General features: G+C 33.0%; 1 protein-coding gene across 1 annotated transcript in view; it reads left to right on the plus strand.

Annotated features, from left to right (window-relative positions):
• The window catches only part of LOC134692259 (uncharacterized), a 100,356-nt gene that overhangs the window by 71,341 nt on the left and 8,789 nt on the right, over positions 1-20,226 (plus strand). Inside the window, exons 56-70 of the mRNA XM_063552709.1 lie at positions 63-205; positions 1,439-1,931; positions 3,045-3,259; positions 3,596-3,782; positions 4,926-5,099; positions 7,933-8,349; positions 10,586-10,736; positions 11,934-12,070; positions 12,568-12,656; positions 14,236-14,404; positions 15,058-15,169; positions 17,308-17,515; positions 18,058-18,249; positions 18,717-18,939; positions 19,791-20,097. Coding sequence (XP_063408779.1) covers positions 63-205; positions 1,439-1,931; positions 3,045-3,259; positions 3,596-3,782; positions 4,926-5,099; positions 7,933-8,349; positions 10,586-10,736; positions 11,934-12,070; positions 12,568-12,656; positions 14,236-14,404; positions 15,058-15,169; positions 17,308-17,515; positions 18,058-18,249; positions 18,717-18,939; positions 19,791-20,097 — 3,217 coding nt within the window. The remainder of the gene's footprint in view (positions 1-62; positions 206-1,438; positions 1,932-3,044; positions 3,260-3,595; positions 3,783-4,925; positions 5,100-7,932; positions 8,350-10,585; positions 10,737-11,933; positions 12,071-12,567; positions 12,657-14,235; positions 14,405-15,057; positions 15,170-17,307; positions 17,516-18,057; positions 18,250-18,716; positions 18,940-19,790; positions 20,098-20,226) is intronic.

The raw sequence follows: 20,226 nt of genomic DNA on the forward strand, positions 1-20,226 counted from the left end.
TTTTTCTTTTTCAATAAAACAAATTAAGTTTTAGTTAAATAATAGCAATATTTTTCTTGTAGATCATAATCCAAAGATAGTGACTTGGTGTCGATCTTTCAATGATATACATCGCATAATGAAGACAGCTGGGGATTACAATGTCACTGAAGAATTTCTCAACTTCAAAATCATATTTAAACCTGAGATGGATGATGCAGTTGATGTAAGCATGTATTTAAGGGCATACAATACAGTTACAGGGGAGTTTTAAAAAATGTTGGAAGGGGGGGGGGGGGAGGGGGTGGAGGTCAGGACTTTATAAACTGTGATATCAGATAAAGATGCATTTTCTTCCTACTGTTTATCATTCAAACTGATTTTTACATGAAAACCTATTTATGGGCCCTTTTGGAAATTGCATTTGTCTTGATTGTGCATGAAGATTATTTGAACCAATTTTAATGAACAAATCACAGATGAAATTATGTTGAATTAGATAAATATATAGCTGAAAATTTTTTCTTTGACTAAAAGTTTGATAAAAATAAATAATTTCCAAAAAATATTTACACAAACTCAAAGCAATTCAAAGCAAAACTTTCGAGCATGATTTTTGTACTCAGACTCGAGAATCAACCAATCAAATTGCTGGATTTCATGTTTCGAGCATGATTTGTGTGCTCCAAGCACTGAGCAAAGTTTTATGCCTTCAAGGCCAGATGTTTTTAAAAAAAACTGCTTATCTTTCAAAGCTAAAAATTTATTCATATCCTTCCAAAGGATAGAAATGTCTAAGAAATCAAAATTTCCAGTACTAAAGACACATTCTTGTTATCATTTAAAAAGTAACGCATGAAGGTGTATTGTTATTACGTATTTGAACTGCCTAGGTTGAAAATATTTTTTATGCCCACTTTTGTCCAAAATTCACTGTTGGATCAAAATTACTTATTAAACATGTTCCTCATGATATGATCTTTCTAATTTTAATGTCAAATTATAGTGTTTATCCCAATTTCACGGTCCACTGAACATAGAAAATTATAGTGCAAAGTTCAGGTTAAAGTTGTTTGTCAAGTTAGTTTTTGATAAAGTTGAAGTCTAATCAACTTGAAACTTTAATAGTACACATGTTTTCTTTGATTTGCTCTTTCTTATTTGAATGCCAAGTTAAAGTTTTGACCGCAATTTCATGGTCAACTGCACATGAAAAATATTTTATGCCCAAAATTTATTGTCAAAAATTCACTGTTGGATCAAAACTATATTATATGCCTTATAATCATATTTGCCAGCAGTTTTTTTCTTAAATCATTTTTCTATTATACCGATGGACAATAAAATTTGCTATCATAGTCTACTATTGACAATTTGGAGTATACTTTCAATGACATTAATGGCAACTCATTCTATTTTAGAGATTTTCTATTATTTATTTTTTTTAATTCTTTTTCAGATTTCTATGTGTCTTATTGTATTTGTCAATGACGAGGAATTAACTGAACTATGTGGAATACCTATTCTAAGTAAATCAGCACAATTAGTTCTTCATGTTTTCAACCGGGATAATTTTGTACCAGACATTACAGATCAATTCAACATATTTTCCACCAAAGCCTATTTCAAGAATCTAATCCTCCCACCACCAGCTGGTGCACTTTGTCGCTATGGTGATCCATTCAGGGGCGGGACTAATCCAATAATAAAATATGAAGTTGGTATTGGAAGCGACAAGTTGTTAACGGATATTGAACCATTTAGAGAAGTGATAGTACCCTGTATACCTTGCTTTGGTGAATGTTCTAAATATAACTGTGATAGGAACTGTAATGTTGATCAACATGTGGATTTCAGATTTGCTTTGACAGACTTAGATTTAACACCTCAGGTTGTTGATGTGAATGAAACTGGACACTACTATAACAAGACAATAGTCTATTACCTAACAGGTTAGTTTTATGTTGTTATGTATTAGTTGCCTCCCATTCTGCACACATACATTTCTTTTATATGTAAAACACATGTCTTCCTTTAGTTAGACTTTACTTTGTGAATAAGTTTGTTTAAAGTATGATGAGTCTGTGTCACAGTTGGTCTAGTAAAAAGCATGGACCGTTCATATTCCTATCTAATTTTTTTTTAAATTGTTCTAAATTCCCTACATACGGATAAAACAACCATCCATCTTCATCATCATTTATTTCTTAACTTCTGATCACATTTTTATACCCCCGCTTTAAAAAAGGGGGGGTATACTGTTTTACCTCTGTCTGTCCTTCAGTCCGTCCGTCAGTCCGTCCGTCAGTCCGTCCCATGAAACTTTCGTCACATTTTTCTCAGGAACTACAATACAAGGATTTCTGAAATTTGGTTTCATGGTTTATCTAAGTCAGCTATACCGTGTGATGCGTTTTCAGATTGATCACTTGACAACTTCCTGTTTACCGAACACTTGTATGATTTTACACATGATAGCCAAGTTGAAAATTTTCGTCACATTTTTCTTAGGAACTACAATACAAGGATTTCTGAAATTTGGTTTCAGGGTTTATCTAAGTCAGCTATACCGTGTGATGTGTTTTCAGATTGATCACTTGACTACTTCCTGTTTACCGAACACTTGTTTGATTTTACACATGATAGCCAAGTTGAAAATTTTCGTCACATTTTTCTCAGGAACTACAATACAAGGATTTCTGAAATTTAGTTTCAGGGTTTATCTAAGTCAGCTATACCGTGTGATGCGTTTTCAGATTGATCACTTGACTACTTCCTGTTTACCGAACACTTGTATGATTTTACACATGATAGCCAAGTTGAAAATTTTCGTCACATTTTTCTCAGGAACTACAATACAAGGATTTCTGTAATTTTGTTTCAGGATTTATATAAGTCAGCTATACTGTGTGATGCGTTTTCAGATTGATCACTTGACAACTTCCTGTTTACCGAACACTTGCATATTTTTACACTATTAATATTATCCACTTGCAGCGGGGGTATCATCAGTGAGCAGTAGCTCGCAGTTTACTTGTTTTTTATGTTTTTTTTATAAATTTTAGGCAAAGCTGTAACAGGGGCTGGGGACAATGTTTTATCATCTTCATCAGGATTTTATATTGACCTTACAAGACCTGTATTTGACCTTGATGTGATGATGACCAGTCCAATATATATTGATGCAACACAAGGAGAGTTTCAGCCAATTAGTTACCAAGCATCTAACAACACTATTAAAGCTTTCTGGAGATGTACTGATGAAGAAAGTCAGATAAAGGTAATGAGATGGAAAGTTAGATATAAAATGTATTATGCTTCCTTGAAGAACAAAACCTTAAGGCATTGTGTAACTCCACCTTCTTTTCATTGATATAAAGAATTTGATGTGTTTCCCATAGAACACAGAGATTTTGCAATCTTTTGCTTTTAGATGTCCCATGTACATCCTTCTTCATAATTTGATAGCAGATATAGATTTGATTAAAAAAAATACTTGGTAAATATCTGAAAACCTGTGTCTGTTAGTTAAAAATTCAACCTTCTTAGAAATGTATCCCCAAAAATAAACACAAATACAGTTAAACATCTACCTATAAAAATGTTGATCTTTTAGGAAAATTTGTGGGCTATTGGTGAAACACCAGGTGGAGAAGAAGTTCAAAGTTTTCAGTCCATCAGCCATAATATGACAGCCCTTAATTCATCACTAGAGGGCATCCTAAAACATAACCATACATACTATGTATCTATCATTTGTATTAATGGTGGAGGAAGAGCTACTCACTGGAATGATACAACAGGTACGCTGAAAATAAATTGTCGTCTGTTGTGTCACCTATCGTCCCTTGTCAGTAAGTGCCAAAATTAGTTTGGTGTCAACCTCTGTTTACCTCTTCAATTCAAACACCTGTGAAAACCGAACAAAACGCCAAGTCCTGTGGGTTTTCAGTTTGGATAGGTTTCACTGTATATAGAATATTGGCATTTTTGTTTTTAGTCCCCCTTAGTCCCCTACCAAGGAAGTCGAAATGGACTATAGGTTGGCCCTCTGTCTATTCATCAGACCTGCAAATAAGTTTTCCCCGACTTTTTTTCTACATGCTTGAAGATATTGATTTGATATTTAGTGTTTGTTTCATCATGACAAGTTACTGGTCATGTACGATTTTCACAAATTTAGTGTTTCTCCTTGTTCAGTTAAAGCCCTTTCCCTAGAATTAAATTTTTGATGTCATTCATATTTCTGTTCAAAGGATATTAATACATTTTTTGAAGATTTGTAAAAGACATTGTATTAAAATAAATGTACTTTTGGATTTTTTACCTTTTCTTTAGTTAATTGTTTAAACAATTCAGTAGTAGGTTTGTTTGTTATTTTATGTTCATGTAGAATACACCATGACAAGATCAAGTTAAAATGTCTTTACATTTTAACTGGTAGGGGACTATGTATTGCCATGCAATACTCACAGAATGCTTGTTGATATGAACTTTATCAGCAAGAATATCAAGCGAGCATGCAAGGGCAAACTGATATTTGAGCTGTTGAAGTCAGTATCAAAAAATAAAATGCCATTATTCTTTTTATAGGCAGTTTGTTTCAACAAAATGTGTTTTTGGGTGAGAATATGAACTAAAATTTATTAATTAGTAAAACTACTTTTACCATTGTAATAGTTGTTGGTTATATGAATGAAATCACTTGCATTTCATTGATTAATTGATGTGGATGAATATAAAGACATGAATGTCGCTGCACTGATACATGACTTCATTGCCTAATAATTTCACATATTTGCTTACAGAATGTGGAGGGGCTATATGCAAACTTTGGCAACCATATTAATTAATCAAATTTCCACAAAGTCTTCCTTCATCTATGAAAATTGGTACCCAAGAAAACATATGAATCTTAATAACAGTATATTTTTATGATTATTTAGGTGTTGTGGTACTATTGGAGCCACCAGAGGTTGACAATTTGAATAATACAATTAAAGGAGACATCCTTCCCTTTGAAGAAGATGTAGTTCCTGTCGATGCCATGGAAAGTACAGATCCTACAACTATAGGGTTCACCTTTACCGTTAGTGAAGATAAATCTGTAAAGAGATATGGTAAATTCATTTTTGTGCTATTGTTGATTTTAAAAAAAAATCTTTTAAATCTTTTCCTTTTTAGCTCACCTGACCCGAAAGGTCAAGTGAGCTTTTCTAATCACTTGCCTTCCTGCGTCCAGCATCCAGCGTCTGTAAACTTTTACAAAAATCTTCTCCTCTGAAACTATTGGGCCAAATTTAACCAAACTTGGCCACAATCATCATTGGGGTATCTAGTTTAAAAATGAGTGGTGTGAACCCTTCCAACCAACAAAGATGGCTGCCATTGCTAAAAATAGAACATAGGGGTAAAATGTAGATTTTGGCTTATAACTATGAAACCAAGGCATTTAGAGCAAATCTGACAGGAGTTGAATTGTATATTAGGTCAAAATCTAACTGACTTGAAATTTCAAACAAACCGTTGTTTGGTTGCTGCCCCAGTATTAGTAATTTGAAGGAAATTTTGCAGTTTTTGGATATTATCTTGAATATTATTATAGATAAACTGTGAAAAAGCAATAATGTTCAGCAAAGTAAGATCTACAAATAAGTCAACATGACCAAAATTATCAGTTGACCCCTTAAGGAGTTATTGCCCTTTATAGTAGTTTTTTTACAATTTTCATAAATTTTTGAAATTTTTAGAAAATATTTTCCACTGTTATTTCTCTGCCAAGTTTATTATATACTGAGCGACAAAAGAAAGGATACACTTTTATTTTTTTAATAATTTTTTAAAAAGTAAAGATATAAAAAGGAAACTTGATACACGCGTTAATTAGGTAAAACTACGTCCAATACATATTGATTTTTCACCTGTACAACAGGTGAGTTCTTCACAGTTTTTAAATTCTAAATTTAGAAAATTTGCACGTGCAGAGAAATCTGTTCGTAAAATTCGACTTAATTTGATGTTGTTCAACGCCTGTTACTGTATTCAGTAGTAAGTTCAAAAAATTTCAAGAAAACATTTCAAAATGACCCGTCTTACGACCGCACTACGTGACCGTGCAATTGGCATGATTCAAGCAGGCATTGGTATGACTGCCGTGTCAAGAGCAATTGGTTTTAAACGTTTGACATTATATCGGCTACAGCAGAGATTCCAAGGGACTGAATCTACGGCGGGTCGACCTCGGTCTATGCGACCACCGGTACCAACAATTGCTGACGACAGATTCATCCGTATACGGCATTTGAGGGATAGGTTTATGCCTCCTAGGGCATCGACTGGTGTTGTTCAGGGTAGACGTATCAGTGCATTAAAAGTCAGTAGAAGATTCAGGTCTTTTAATCTTAGATGCTTATAGGGGACCGACACAGACTAGAGCGGTTACGATGGTGTCAAGGTCGTTGACGATGGAGACTCAATAATGAATGGAGTAACATTTTGTTTTCTGATGAGTCCAGATTCACTCTCCAGCATTCCGATGGTCGAGCAAGAGTTTAGAGACGATCAGGTGAACGTAGAGTTCGCGCAAGGCAACGCCAACCTGTTAAACTGCAAGAATTGTCCCAAGCATTACAACAGGAGTGGAACAACATGCCTCAGGCTAAAATTTCCAAAATTGTCTTGTCTATGTGAAGTAGGCTCCAAGCAGTAATTAATGCCAATGGTGGACACACGAGATATTGACTTTTCAAACTGTAAACACCTGATGAAGCGTACTGTTATTCGAGATTTTGGATCTCATCTGTTGTTTTTGAAATTGTGCCAAAACTGTTACTCCGCTGTACTTTATTTTTTTAGTATGCATAATTCATTGTTAGTCATTCATATATTTGTTATTGTTAATTATATTGTAAAATCTATATCTTGAAAATCTGATAATAAATAAGTGTATCGTTTCTTTTGTCGCTCAGTATAGATAGGGATTATTGTAGCAACAAGAATGTTCAGTAAAGTAAGATCTACAATCACATCACGATCACCAAAACACAATTTTGTTATGAATTTATCTGTGTCCATTGTTTTATATGCACTAAGGGGAGCGACACAGGCTCTTGAGAGCCTCTAGTTTCTTTCTGGATTATAAATGTTTTAAATAAATCAGCATGACTGATAAGTGATATAAAATTGAAAATGGAAAGGGGAATGAATCAAAGAGACAACAACCAGACCAAAGAGCAAAAAAAAAGCCAAATGCCACCAATGGGTCTACCATACAGTGTGAAAATCCCACACCCTTATTCTGGCTTCAGCTGGCCCCTAATAAATAATGTGTACTAGTTCAGTGAAAATGGACGTCCTCATACATGCATGTATGATAACTCATTTGGAACAAACATACAATACCTCAATGGTTGACTAGGGTATGAAATATTCTTCTGAATGAATAAGGAACTAAGGTGGACAAGTTGTCTTGAGTAGTTCAACAACTGTTTCACTAGCCTTACATACTGAGGATGTACGTTTAAACCCCACATATGGTTCAAGTCCAGTCTAATTTGACTAGAATTGTCAGTTTTCCTGCCAAAGGTCTTTGTTCTCTCCATGCACCTCAGCTTCCTTAATCAATAAAAACTGACTGCACAATATAGTCAACAGTGCTATAAGTAGGGTCAACCACCAACAGTCAATCAATCAAAAGGAATATTCAGCTTACAAAATGCAGGAACTAATTTTAATTTTTTGGTTGGATGAGGGCGCTTGAAAAAAAAAATGTAATTGAGAATGTATATGGGAATGTGTCCAAGAGACAACAACCTGACCAAAAAGCAGAAAACAGCCCAACCTATCAACAGGTGAAAATGAAATTCTGTCAAAGTCCATCTGCAAAAAATCCTCCTGCCTCTTAACAGCAATGATAAAGTAGGATAATTAAAATAAATATATTTTTTTTTTTAGATATGTGCATTGGAACAGACAAATATTTAGACAACATTTTCCCTTGTACATGGGTTGGTTACAACACCTCAGGATCGGCTTCTATCAAAGATGGATATTTGTATATAGATGATATCAAGCTGAGACCTTTGTCAGAGCTTAAGACCAGAGTTTGGAATATCTCCTATGAATCTACAGAGAACAAGACAAGTTTATTCCATATGGAACCTGGACGGACATTATTTATGACTATGAGGGTTTGTAATGAAGCAGTACTCTGTACCAATAAATCAATAGGCAGTGTACTGATAACTAATGCTGAATCTGTACTGAAAACATCAGAACACGGAGAACCCATTAGAATTGTACAGTCAGTTGCTACTAATTCAACACGGAAAAAGAGGGACACAGATGTGATTGTTGTAACAACACCTGAAGGTAAATTTAGATTAATAAAAAGCATACATCCAGGATTTTTAATCTTATTTCCTAATATCTGGCTAATATAATTTGCAAATATATAGTCTTTGTGCACAGAGGTTCAAGGTGTTTGCAAGAGAGAATTTTTTTTACTGAATTTAAGGTCAAACTTGTGTTTTTTTAGCCTTAGTAGACAAAATTCACTGATGAAAATGATATGTGTCGGGGTTGAATTGAATAAAACTTAATCGTTCAAAAGTAGAACACTTCATTACAATTGCTGTGGCCTTCTGCTCCATTGTTAGGAGGTATTTAATTGTTAACACATTGTTTTCTTGAGTAACTCAGATTGCCTGGGACTTAATTAGTTTTTGTTTAGTCTTATTTTTAGATGATTCATGTCAAAGCATAGATGCGTTGTTGCGAATTTTGGACCAAAATTATGGTAATCTGATTAATAGTCTATTTGTTACAGATTCACATTCTTTTCCTGTTCAGAACAGTTTTCAGTTATATATATCATATTTGGCTCACCTGGCACTAAAAGGCTAAGTAATATTTTCTCGTTACTTGGCTTCCTTCATCCCTAATAGTCTTTGGCTGTTAACTTTTACAGAATTATTCTCTTGGCTTAAATCATCCTTAGGGCATATAGTTTTTCTTTAAAAGGTATCTTATGACCCCACCCATCATACTAGATGGCTACCATGGCTAAAAACAGAACATGGGAGTACAGTTTTTGAAACTAAAGCATTTAGAACAAATCTGACATTAGGTAATATGCACTGCAGCACATAGATCAAGGTGAGCGACACAGGCTCTTAAGAGCCTCTAGTTATCTTTTTGGCGGTTCATTTTTTATTGTCGTGTAAAATCAAACACTTGAATGAAAACTGGTTTCTCATGACTGCTACATTCAAAAAACAATCTTTCCATTTCTTGTTCTGGTCAGAATGGGTACATTAAAAAAGTAAGAGTGCCACACTCTTTGCATATTAAGATCCATTGTAACAACTCTGTATGTGGTCTGTTGGTGTGCTTTTTTTAGCTCACCTGGCCCAAAGGGGCACAATCAAGTGAGCTTTTCCCATCACTTGGCGACGGTTAAAAATGTGTCTGGTGACCTGACCTACTAACCAAGATGGCCGCCATGGCTAAAAGTAGAACATAGGGGTGAAATGTAGATTTTGGCTTATAACTTTGAAACGAAAGCATTTAGAGCAAATCTGACATGTAGCAAAATTGTTTAACAGGTCAGAATCTATCTGCTCTGAAATTTTCAGATGAATCGAACAATTGGTTGTTGGGTTGCTGTCCCTAAATTGGTAATTTTAAGAATATTTGGTGTTTAACTATTATCTTGATTACTTTTATAGATAGAGAAAAACTGTAAACAGCAATAATGTTGAGCAAAGTAAGATCTACAAATAAGTAAACGTGACCAAAATGGCCAGTTGACCCCGGAGTAATTGCCCTTTATAGTCATTTTTTTACAATTTTTCGTAAATTTATGTAATCTTTTTAAAAAATCCTCTCCTGAAACTGCACAGTCAAATTTATCCAAAATTTTCCACAATCATCATTAGTTTATCTAGTTTAAAAAAAGTGTCCAAGATGAACAAATGCTAACCAAGATGGCTGACATGGCTAAAAATAGTACATAGGGTAAAATGCAGTTTTTGGCTCATATCTCTGAAACCAAATCATTAAGAGCAAATCTGCTGTTGATATAGTTTTTCATTAGGTCAAGATCATTTTCCCTGAAATTTTCAGACCAATCAGGCAATTTGTTGTTGGGTTGACTTGGTTGATGCCCCTAAATTGGTGATTTTTAGAAAATTTTGCAGCTTTTGGTTTTTATGATATAAACCATATACCGCAATTATATACAGAAAAGTAAGAGCTACAAATAAGTCAACATGGCCAATTTGGTCAATTGACGCCTGTGGAGTTATTGCCCGTTATAGTCAATTTTTTACAATTATCAAAAATTTTGTAATTTTTGTAAATTTTTACAAAATATTTTCCACTTCAACATTCTCGGCAAATTTAATTATAGATAGAGATAATTGTATTCAGCAAGATTGTTCAGTGAAGTAAGATCTACAAACACAATTTTGTCATGAATCCATCTGTGTCCTTTGTTTAATATGCATGTAAACCAAGGTGAGCAACACTAGTTACTGATTGCAACAAAAAGGGGGGGGGTATTTATTTTCAGCTCTTATCATACACTGGTTTCTTTTTATAACAGGACTAGAACCTGGACAAACAGTTGTACTACAGCCATTATCAGAGGAGGATCTAAACACAGAATACAGATCTGATTCTTCAACAGATTTCCAACCATATATTGTTAATCCAGCAACTTCTTTTGACATGGTTGACAGATTATTGTACAGAAGGTATTGATATTTTAAATTCAAAATTAAATGTTCTTACAATAATGGTTGTTTATGCCCTGTCGCTATGAGAAAGGGGCATTATGGTTTACTCTTGTCTGACTCTATTTATATACGTTCATCTGGAATTAAGTTTTGGTCTCTAACTTTACCTCTACCACAACCAAATGTTCTAAACATAAACACATTACTAAGTTTTAACACAAACACAAATCAAGTCTGAAGTTTGGTGGTGTCACAGTCTTTGCATATTTTCAAGTGGGAACATCTGTGTCCCATGGACACATTCTACTTGTATATCATTTTAAATTATTTCATATCAATTTTTTATGACACAATTATATATGAATGATATACTGTATCTTTTTGATGTCACCTTGCCAATGGTGCATTGTAGCACATATAGCCTCTAGTTTAAATATATTTAAGAAATAATTCATGGGGGCTTGAATATATCGTGATTTTACCACGGGTTTGTCCTTTATGACAAATATTTTACCCTGAGCGATAGCGAGGGGTAAAATATCGGCATAAAGGGACAACCCGTGGTAAAATCTAGATATATTCAAGCCCCCATGAATTATTTCGATTCTAATAGGACAAATACGGCAATTATTTTGGATCGAAGCGCTCTAGGTGATGGCATTATTTGCCGTTCCAATATATAAACGCACTATTAAATTGACGTAAAATAACGGAGCAAACTGAATAAATGATGATGCTTAAACTATTTATAATAACATATTTAGATAATTTTAGATTAATCTAATTATTATTGTACTTATATGTCTCATATGTATACAAAAACGGCTAATATAACTCATTTTAGCATCATTTGTTAACGTTTCCTTGTTGTGATGATTTTCCGTTTCACAAGCGTGTATTTTCCCGTAAATTGCTTATATTCTGACGTCATTGTTCTATGACGTCGAGTCGCTCATTCATTAAAAAACATATGACGTGGGGGTACAATGGGAACAGCCCATGAAATATATTCATATTTTACCACGGGTGTGTACTCAAAGCGTTTGAAGGACGTCATGTTAGAATAAATCATATAACTGACTCCCCCAACATCCAAGTCTGATAATCAGTTTCAACTATCATTTTACTCATGAAAATTCGTTTTGTACATCAGTAAATATAAGTGGTATTTAAGTTTTTTTGTTTTTTTGTATTTTTTTATTTATTTGTTTGCAGAATACACTCTCATGTGACTACATTTTCTGTGATACCTGTTGGTCACCTGTCAATGTCAGGCCCTATGAATATTACATATCCAGATAGTTATGGTGAAAATGAAGACAACAGAACAGTTCTGGCTCACTGGAATTCAGGTATGCAATTTTGATCAAGAGTAAATAATTTTACTTGAAATCCCAAAGATAAATAATATAAATATGATTGATCACTTCTAAATTTAAGTCAATGACAGATATTAATATTTAGATACCTTTGACAACTTAAGAAGTCTTACTGTGATTGAATGAGCCTTTTTACTAATATCTGTTTTCAACTAAGAGGGAAAAATGAAATTGTTCTGTTTTTGTTTCTTTTCAGCTAATTACCTAACCCTATGTGCCAAGTGAGCTTTTCTCATCACTTGTCCGGCATCATCCATTAACTTTTACAAAAATCTTCTCCTCTGAAACTACTGGACCAAATTTAACCAAACTTGGCAACATTTTTTTTGCCCTCTATTGTATTTTGATAAAAAAAAATAAGAAGTTTGTTATTTTTTTAATAGATTTATATATAAAGATATATATTTTAAATATGCTAATAGAAATGATCTTCTGTGAATTCTCTGACACCTCTTTAATTTCAATTGTAGTTATGCAGCAGTGGGAACTAAGTGGTAGAACCTGTGGTGATGCATCAGTTTTAGAAGTTGATAATGGAGATGGGACCAAGACTGTTCAGGTAAATTTTGCATACATTGATAAGATATTGTATAGATCTGGAAAAAAACAGATTTGTAGGTCGATCAGAAAGATGTGAGATGTGGTATGTTTGCCAATGAGACAACTCTCCACAAGAGACTAAAATAACACAGAAATTAACAACTATAGGTCACTGAACGGCCTTCAACAATGAGCAAAGACAATACCACATGTACACTTTACAAGTATTCCATACACCAAATAAAGTTGACCTATTGCATGTGGTAATCAATAACAAACCTAAACACAAAAACTTAACATTCACACATATATCATAAAAATGAGGTCAAGGTCAGATGAGACCTTCTAGAGACATTTACAATTACAATTGTTCCATACATCCATACAGTTGTCCAATTGCTTATAGAGCTGATATACAGACAAAACAGAAAAACTAAACATTGACCAATGAACTATGTTAATGAGGTCAAGGTCAATTAAAACCTGCCTGACCAACATATACACATAACAATCATTCCATACACCAAATATAGGTGACCTATTGCTTAAAATACTTAAAAACATACCTAAACACAAAAACTTAACAGACAGAAATTTATAACTTCAGGTATCTGAAAACAGATAGTAAGATTCCAGGTAGCCTATATCTACCATCTGAAATATTCAGCTCTATACAAATAGTTTACAAAGCTGCTATATTTTAATCCATTTGTCTCAAATTCTGCTTCTTTGGTCACAGGGTAGACAAAAATGAAAAACTGCTCTTTTGTGCTGAAAAATATGTCTTACTCGTTGATGTTCACTCATTTCCTCCTTATACTCTTTCTGATAAAAAAAATAGTGATTGCCATTTATATTTATACAAATGTATAGAAAGTTGTCATGAACCCCATCTATCAAATAACTGTGAGTATCCCTGACTACTTAATATAAGGTAACATCTGGTATAATGAGTTCAGGCCTTGCTGTCATAATTATTTTTAGTATGATTATTTTACTCGTTCTCAGAATTCAAGCAATCAAAGTACTGGATTTGATGTTTAAAGCATTTATTTTGTTCTCATTGAGTTCTGAGTAAAGATTGTTTATCGTTGTCCCAGGATGCATTTACTTCTTTATTATGGAGAAGACAGAACTAAGTTGAAAAACTTGTGTCTAATCCATTTGTTTTGAACAATAAAATATGTTTAAAAAATTTACTTGTACAAATGAATTGTTGGATAATTTTGGGGACAATGACAACTTGTTAAAACCATAAATTTTGTACTTTAATTACTAAGTAAAGTTAGGCGCAAGATGCATTATAAAAAAAATATTTGTTGGATAATTTTAGTGACACTCTACTCACAATTATTTATCTACTAAATTATTTCAAAGCATGCCAAATTAGTGTTTTAAACAAGATTCATTATTTTCACTGAAGATGGAAATGTAAAAGTATGACCAGGATATTGTGGACACCAATTCTTGTTCTCAAAGTTTTAAATATACTGAAGAAATTTTGATTTCAAATTTTTAATTATAGTTTACAGTTTTAGTGTGTAAAACAAATATCAAATGTGTGAGGATTATTACTTTCTAATTCAAACATTTTCAAGGTTTGCAAAACATGGAGAGCTGATTCAGACGAAAGGAACCATACTGATGATTCCATTTTGTATTTTTCTGAAGAGACACAATTTGCTGTTTTTATTGTATCTAAGACAGTATACAACTCTGCACCAACACTGATCAGTAATAGATTTATATCTATCAACGAAGATGAAGGTATGACATTAAAAAAAACATAGCGGTCTTCTATTGAAAGGTAAAGGATCAAGTAGGTTCAATATTAAAGCCCTCAAATGGCATCTATTTGAAGCTACAATTTAGAATTGGATTTATTGAACAATATAGCACAATGAATCAAAGCTAATACAATCGCTAAATAGAAAATTTGAGTTGTTATAATATTTAAGATATTTGGCAACTGTGCTCTTTGCTTCCTAGGGCTAAATGTTGTCCAAATATTGATTATGATCGCCTACTTGGGATGTAAAAGTCAATGCTTTAAAATAAAACTTTGACTGAAAGAATTTTATTAAACATTGTTAATTGTCTTTTCGCCAACTTCTCAAATGTTTATCTTGAAACTTTGAACTTATCAGGGCCGAAAATGTCCATTACCAAAACATTACTTCTAATGCTCTTGGGTTTAAAAATCTTTTTTGTACAGCTATTAATTGGGATGGAGGTATTTTAGCTTTTTTTTTTAAAACAATTACAACTTTAAACTTTTCGTCTGGCATCTCACTTTATGCTCCATATAATTTCTTTCAGCCATTTAGAAGAATTTAAGTCAAATAGCGTATTGATTATTCCATGTGTCCAGCTCATCAGATAGATAGGTACACAACTATACAGACTTTTCTCTGTTTTAGGCACAATACAGTATCAGTTGGAGGCAGCAGATGAAGAGGATGATACAGTGAGATTTTACCTTAAAACACAGACTTATAAACTTGGATATCCAGTTCTGTATGAGGATGGCTTGTAAGTCAGAAATTTTATTGTCTCTCCTGGCCATTTTGTTGCAGAAGGCAATGTCCATTACCAAAACTACTTCTTACTGCAAGTTAAAAATGTTATAACCTCTAAAACAAACTCAAATACATGTACCTCCATCCCAACCAATAGCAGCACAACAAGATTTTTAAACCTTGTTTTTAACACAATGGCTACATCTTCATAGTTCATGATGATTGATGGATGCTTAACGTTTAGCAGCAAATAATATGCATATTCAGGAAGAAAACGTGTTATGTAATGGAGCCAAATTTTTAACAAGCTAGTTCACAAGATGACAGTCCTGAAAAGTCTTTATAATAGTTTGACCTGGTAGCGGCTTGAACCCTTGACCTTCTGCACTTTAGGGGAACTCAAGACCACAGATGCTGTTCAATTTGATAAAAACTGCATGTAATGGATCAATGATATTTTGTATGAAGTTGCATTACTATATCAGTTCATATCAGTTTTACAACTATTTTGAAGCCTTCCATCTAGGTCCAGTGACTTTGAATTAATTAGGCTATTCTCAATGATCAATTTTCTACTTAAGTTTGATAATAGCTATTTTATACAATTATAGACAATGATATTTTTATAAAAGGTAACATTACTGTGTGTACATCTCAGTTTGTTGATAATTTCAAAGCAATTTCTTGGGCTTTTATACCCGAGGACTTTCTTATTATACCCCACACAACGAGTTGCGCAGGGTATAATGTTTTTGACCCGTCCGTCTGTCTGTCCGTCCGTCAGTCCGTCCGTCAGTCATGTTTCTTGTCATCGCAACTCCTCTCAAACAACTCAACAGAATTTCACGAAATCTTTTCAGATAATAAGGACATACTATGTAGTTGTGCATATTGACGGGAAATTGCGAATCAATTTTTTTTCTAGGAGTTACACCCCTTTGAACTTATTTACTTTAATGTACTACTGCAACAGTTTGTCATCGCAACTCCTCTGAAACTACTCAAAAGAATTTCACGAAATCTTTTCAGATAATAAGGACATACTATGTAGTTGTGCATATCGACGGGAAATTGCGATTCATTTTTTTTTCTAGGAGTTACACCCCTTTGAACTTATTTACTTTAACGTACTACTGCAACAGTTTGTCATCGCAACTCCTCTCAAACCACACTACAGAATTTCACGAAACCTTTTCAGATAATAAGGACATACTATGTAGTTATGCATATCGACAGGAAATTGTGATTCAATTTTTTTTCTAGGAGTTACAACCCTTTGAACTTATTTACTTTAATGTACTACTGCAACAGTTTGTCATCGCAACTCCTCTGAAACTACTCAACAGAATTTCACGAAACCTTTTCAGTTTATAAGGACATACTATGTAGTTGTTCATATCAACGGGAAATTGGGATTCAATTTTTTTTCTAGGAGTTACGCCCCTTTGAACTTATTTACTTTAATGTACTACTGCAACAGTTTGTCATCGCAACTCTTCTCAAACCACACAACAGAATTTCACGAAACCTTTTCAGATAATAAGGACATACTAGTTAGTTGTGCATGTTGATGGGAAATTGCGATTCAATTTTTTTATAGGAGTTACGCCCCTTTGAACTTATTTACTTTAATGTACTACTGCAACAGTTTGTCATAGCAACTCCTCTGAAACTACTCGACAGAATTTCATGAAACCTTTTCAGATAATAAGGACATACTGTGTAGATGTGCATATCGACAGGAAATTACGATTCAATTTTTTTTCTAGGAGTTACACCTGTTTGAACTTATTTGCTTCAATGTACTTCTGCAATAGTTTGTCATCTCAACTCCTCTGAAACCACACAACAGAATTTCATGAAATTTTGTAGATAATAAGGACATACTGTGCATGTAGATGTGGATATTGACAGGAAATTATTATTCAATATTTTTTCTTATACAATTTTTTTCCTTACACTTATTTAATTTCTCCAATGACAATGTGGGGACGTGGGGTATGTGAGGTGCTCACTAAAGGTTCTTTAAAAAAAAATTATATAAGGTACAATAAACTCGATATCATAGATACCAGCACTTAATTTTGTATATACGCCAGACGCAACTATAGCCATATTGAATTTATAACTGGAATCCATACTTTGTTTTAGATTGATGTTTACACCATGTAAAGATTGTTCAGGAGTAGAGACAATTGATATCATCCTTATGGAGATACAGACCAGTAAGGATATTACACCAGCCAACAGTGAAGCATCACTTGTTATTACAATTATAGATACAAATGACCCACCAGATGTGTTTATTGTACAGTATGGTCAGTCTATTTTGTTAGATGACCCAACCGAGCCAGTTATGGTAGGCAGTTAGTTAATAAGATATATCAGAATATGAAAAGAAAAATTTGATAAAGAACTACTCAGTTTACATTTGATAAAACAAAGGCATTTCCAACATTAGCTTATCTTAAGAGTCAGGACTACAGGATGAATGGAATTAGTCTTACCATCATCTTATTTCTAATATGCTTGGCCAGGTCAAACCAAAGATTTTAAAAATGGTATTTACTGCTTCTCCACTGAGCACATGGCATTTAGAATTAAGACCAGAGATTGGTTGACTCAGAGTCAGAATATTGTGTCCTAATATGGTAATATGTCTTCCTGCAGACTGTTTCCTGGTAAAATAGTGTCTTAAAAATGTGGCATTGCTTGTCAATGAAGTACAAAGCAGTGTTCATATTCATATTGGTTGAACATATTCACGTCCTAAATATGCTTTGATTTGCCACTGAACTTTAAGTTTAAACATCCATCATCTATCAATTAGAATACATTACTGGATTTAAATCTAATAGTGTAAAAAAATATATTTGAAATTTTGATATAAATATATTTCAGGTATACTTGGAACAGAAGACTGAATATAACAAAAACAAATGGACAGAAGATTTCAGAGCTGTTATAGGAGCATTTGATGTGGAACAACAACATCTTGTAATGGAAGTATACAAACCAACATTGGGAACCATTTTGTTTACAGAAGTGAAAACAACTGTACCAGATATGAATGACTGTAAAACTGATACAAATGTAAGAAAAAGTTTTTATGTAATATACATTCCCCATTTCCATTCTCAATTTTAAAAGAAGTATAAATATAATATTTAGTAAAAAATAAATATTTTTTATTGATATTTTTGGTGTTCAAACTACAGTACATTCAAACACTGTTACAAGACATAAGTGAATAACATATATAGAATTGTAATAATTGTTATTATCCAAATAAAAAAATAGTTAAAATTTGCAAGTCTATGACGTTAATACATATTATATGATACATCTTAAAAGAATGGTTTGAAGTTCATTAAATATATAATCAAAATAAATAAAATAAATTCCATAAATGTCATAAATGTATGGGGTGTTTTTGTTCTAGGTTGCCAGTGAACCCTGTGATTACTTTAGTTATACCTTGCCTCATGATAAAGGAACCTGGAATATTTATTTAATAAACCAATTGAATAAAGTATATAATCCACAATTTATTTTTCTAGATTGCCAGTGAACCCTGTGGTAACTTTAGTTATACTCTGCCTCGTGATAAAGAAAGCTTGTCCTGGATTTATACCATCTTGACCTACAAACAAGAAATAAATATAACAGGAAAGGACTTCATCAAATTTTATGTCTCTGATTCAATGAATACCTCATCATCAGTAGTGACTGTACAGTTTGTTATAATGAAATCACCTTGTCAAAATGATTGGTCTTGTCAACGTAAGTTTCAACAGAAATTTTTATTTATATAATTTCCATTATTTTAGTTCAGACAAACTATTCCTGAAAAATAAAATGATAATTATTTTTCCATAAAAATTTCCAATCTTTTTCAATAAACAAACAGCCACTTGCAAAAAACAATCAAACAGCTGGAAACAACAAACAATTGCATTTACTTTGTTTGCAAAAGTTCTGTACAAGCTTGTTTCAAGGCTTACCCAAAAATGCAGAGGATTCTGTTTTTGATATTGTTTTATAACATCATGCTAGGGATATCTTTAATCTTTGAAAAATCATCATTTTCAAACAAGCCAATTTTTACATTTCAAAATGTCTGTGGTTTCCTAAACTTGCTCATTGATCAAATACACCCCATAGGTTTTACATATTTCAAAATAATATATTAAAGTTTTTGTAAATCAATATTAAAGAAAAATTTAGATTTCTTAGGGTAACTGGTGCTGCTCGACCATCAAAGATTTTTGCCTTTGTCTGAAAGTCATAGATATTCAAAGGAGCAAGTTTATGGAATAATGAAAATAAGTCAAGCAGTGGCAAAAAGAAAAAAGAAAAGTTTGATTGTTTTATCTATTACAAGCCTCAGATGTTTATTAATATTTTCTGTAATTTTCGCAAAATTGATAATGGTTCTGTGTGTTCCAACATGCGAATTCAGCCAAAAGCAAAAATATCCCTAATGTGGAACATTTACAGACCCTCTTCATAGTGAAAGAATCTTCAGCCAGTATTATAAAACCACTTACATTATGTATAACACTATATTCTTTTTATGCTGTTGTCCTGTAAACAAAAATCTTCAGGAATAAATATCACATTTTCCCTTTTAGCAAAGAATGGCAGTAACTACCCCTGTACCAGTACCCACAGAGCAGAAAATTTTGACAAGTATTATGACTGTGTCTGTTTACCTGGCTGGACAGGTGTTTACTGTGAAGAAAATGTTGATGAATGCTTAAGTTCACCCTGTTTGGAACCATTTGAGTGTATTGATGGTGTTGATAAGTATATGTGCAGGTGTCCAGCAGATAGTCCAAACTGTGACTTTAAAATATGGATCATTCCATTGATTGTGCTGAGTGTTGTTTTTATTGTGACTATTATTGCAGTGGTCATTTATAGGTATTGGAAAAGAAGGTAATTGTTTGACTGGATTTTTATTTAGTTAAAATATGTGCTTGTTTAGCTATTGATAACCTTAAAAAGATGAAATATGAATAACAATTGTTGTGGTGTATGTTAATGATACAGCAAATCAACAACAGA

This window comes from Mytilus trossulus, chromosome 12 (genome assembly GCF_036588685.1).
Source record: "Mytilus trossulus isolate FHL-02 chromosome 12, PNRI_Mtr1.1.1.hap1, whole genome shotgun sequence".
Lineage (NCBI taxonomy): Eukaryota > Metazoa > Mollusca > Bivalvia > Mytilida > Mytilidae > Mytilus > Mytilus trossulus.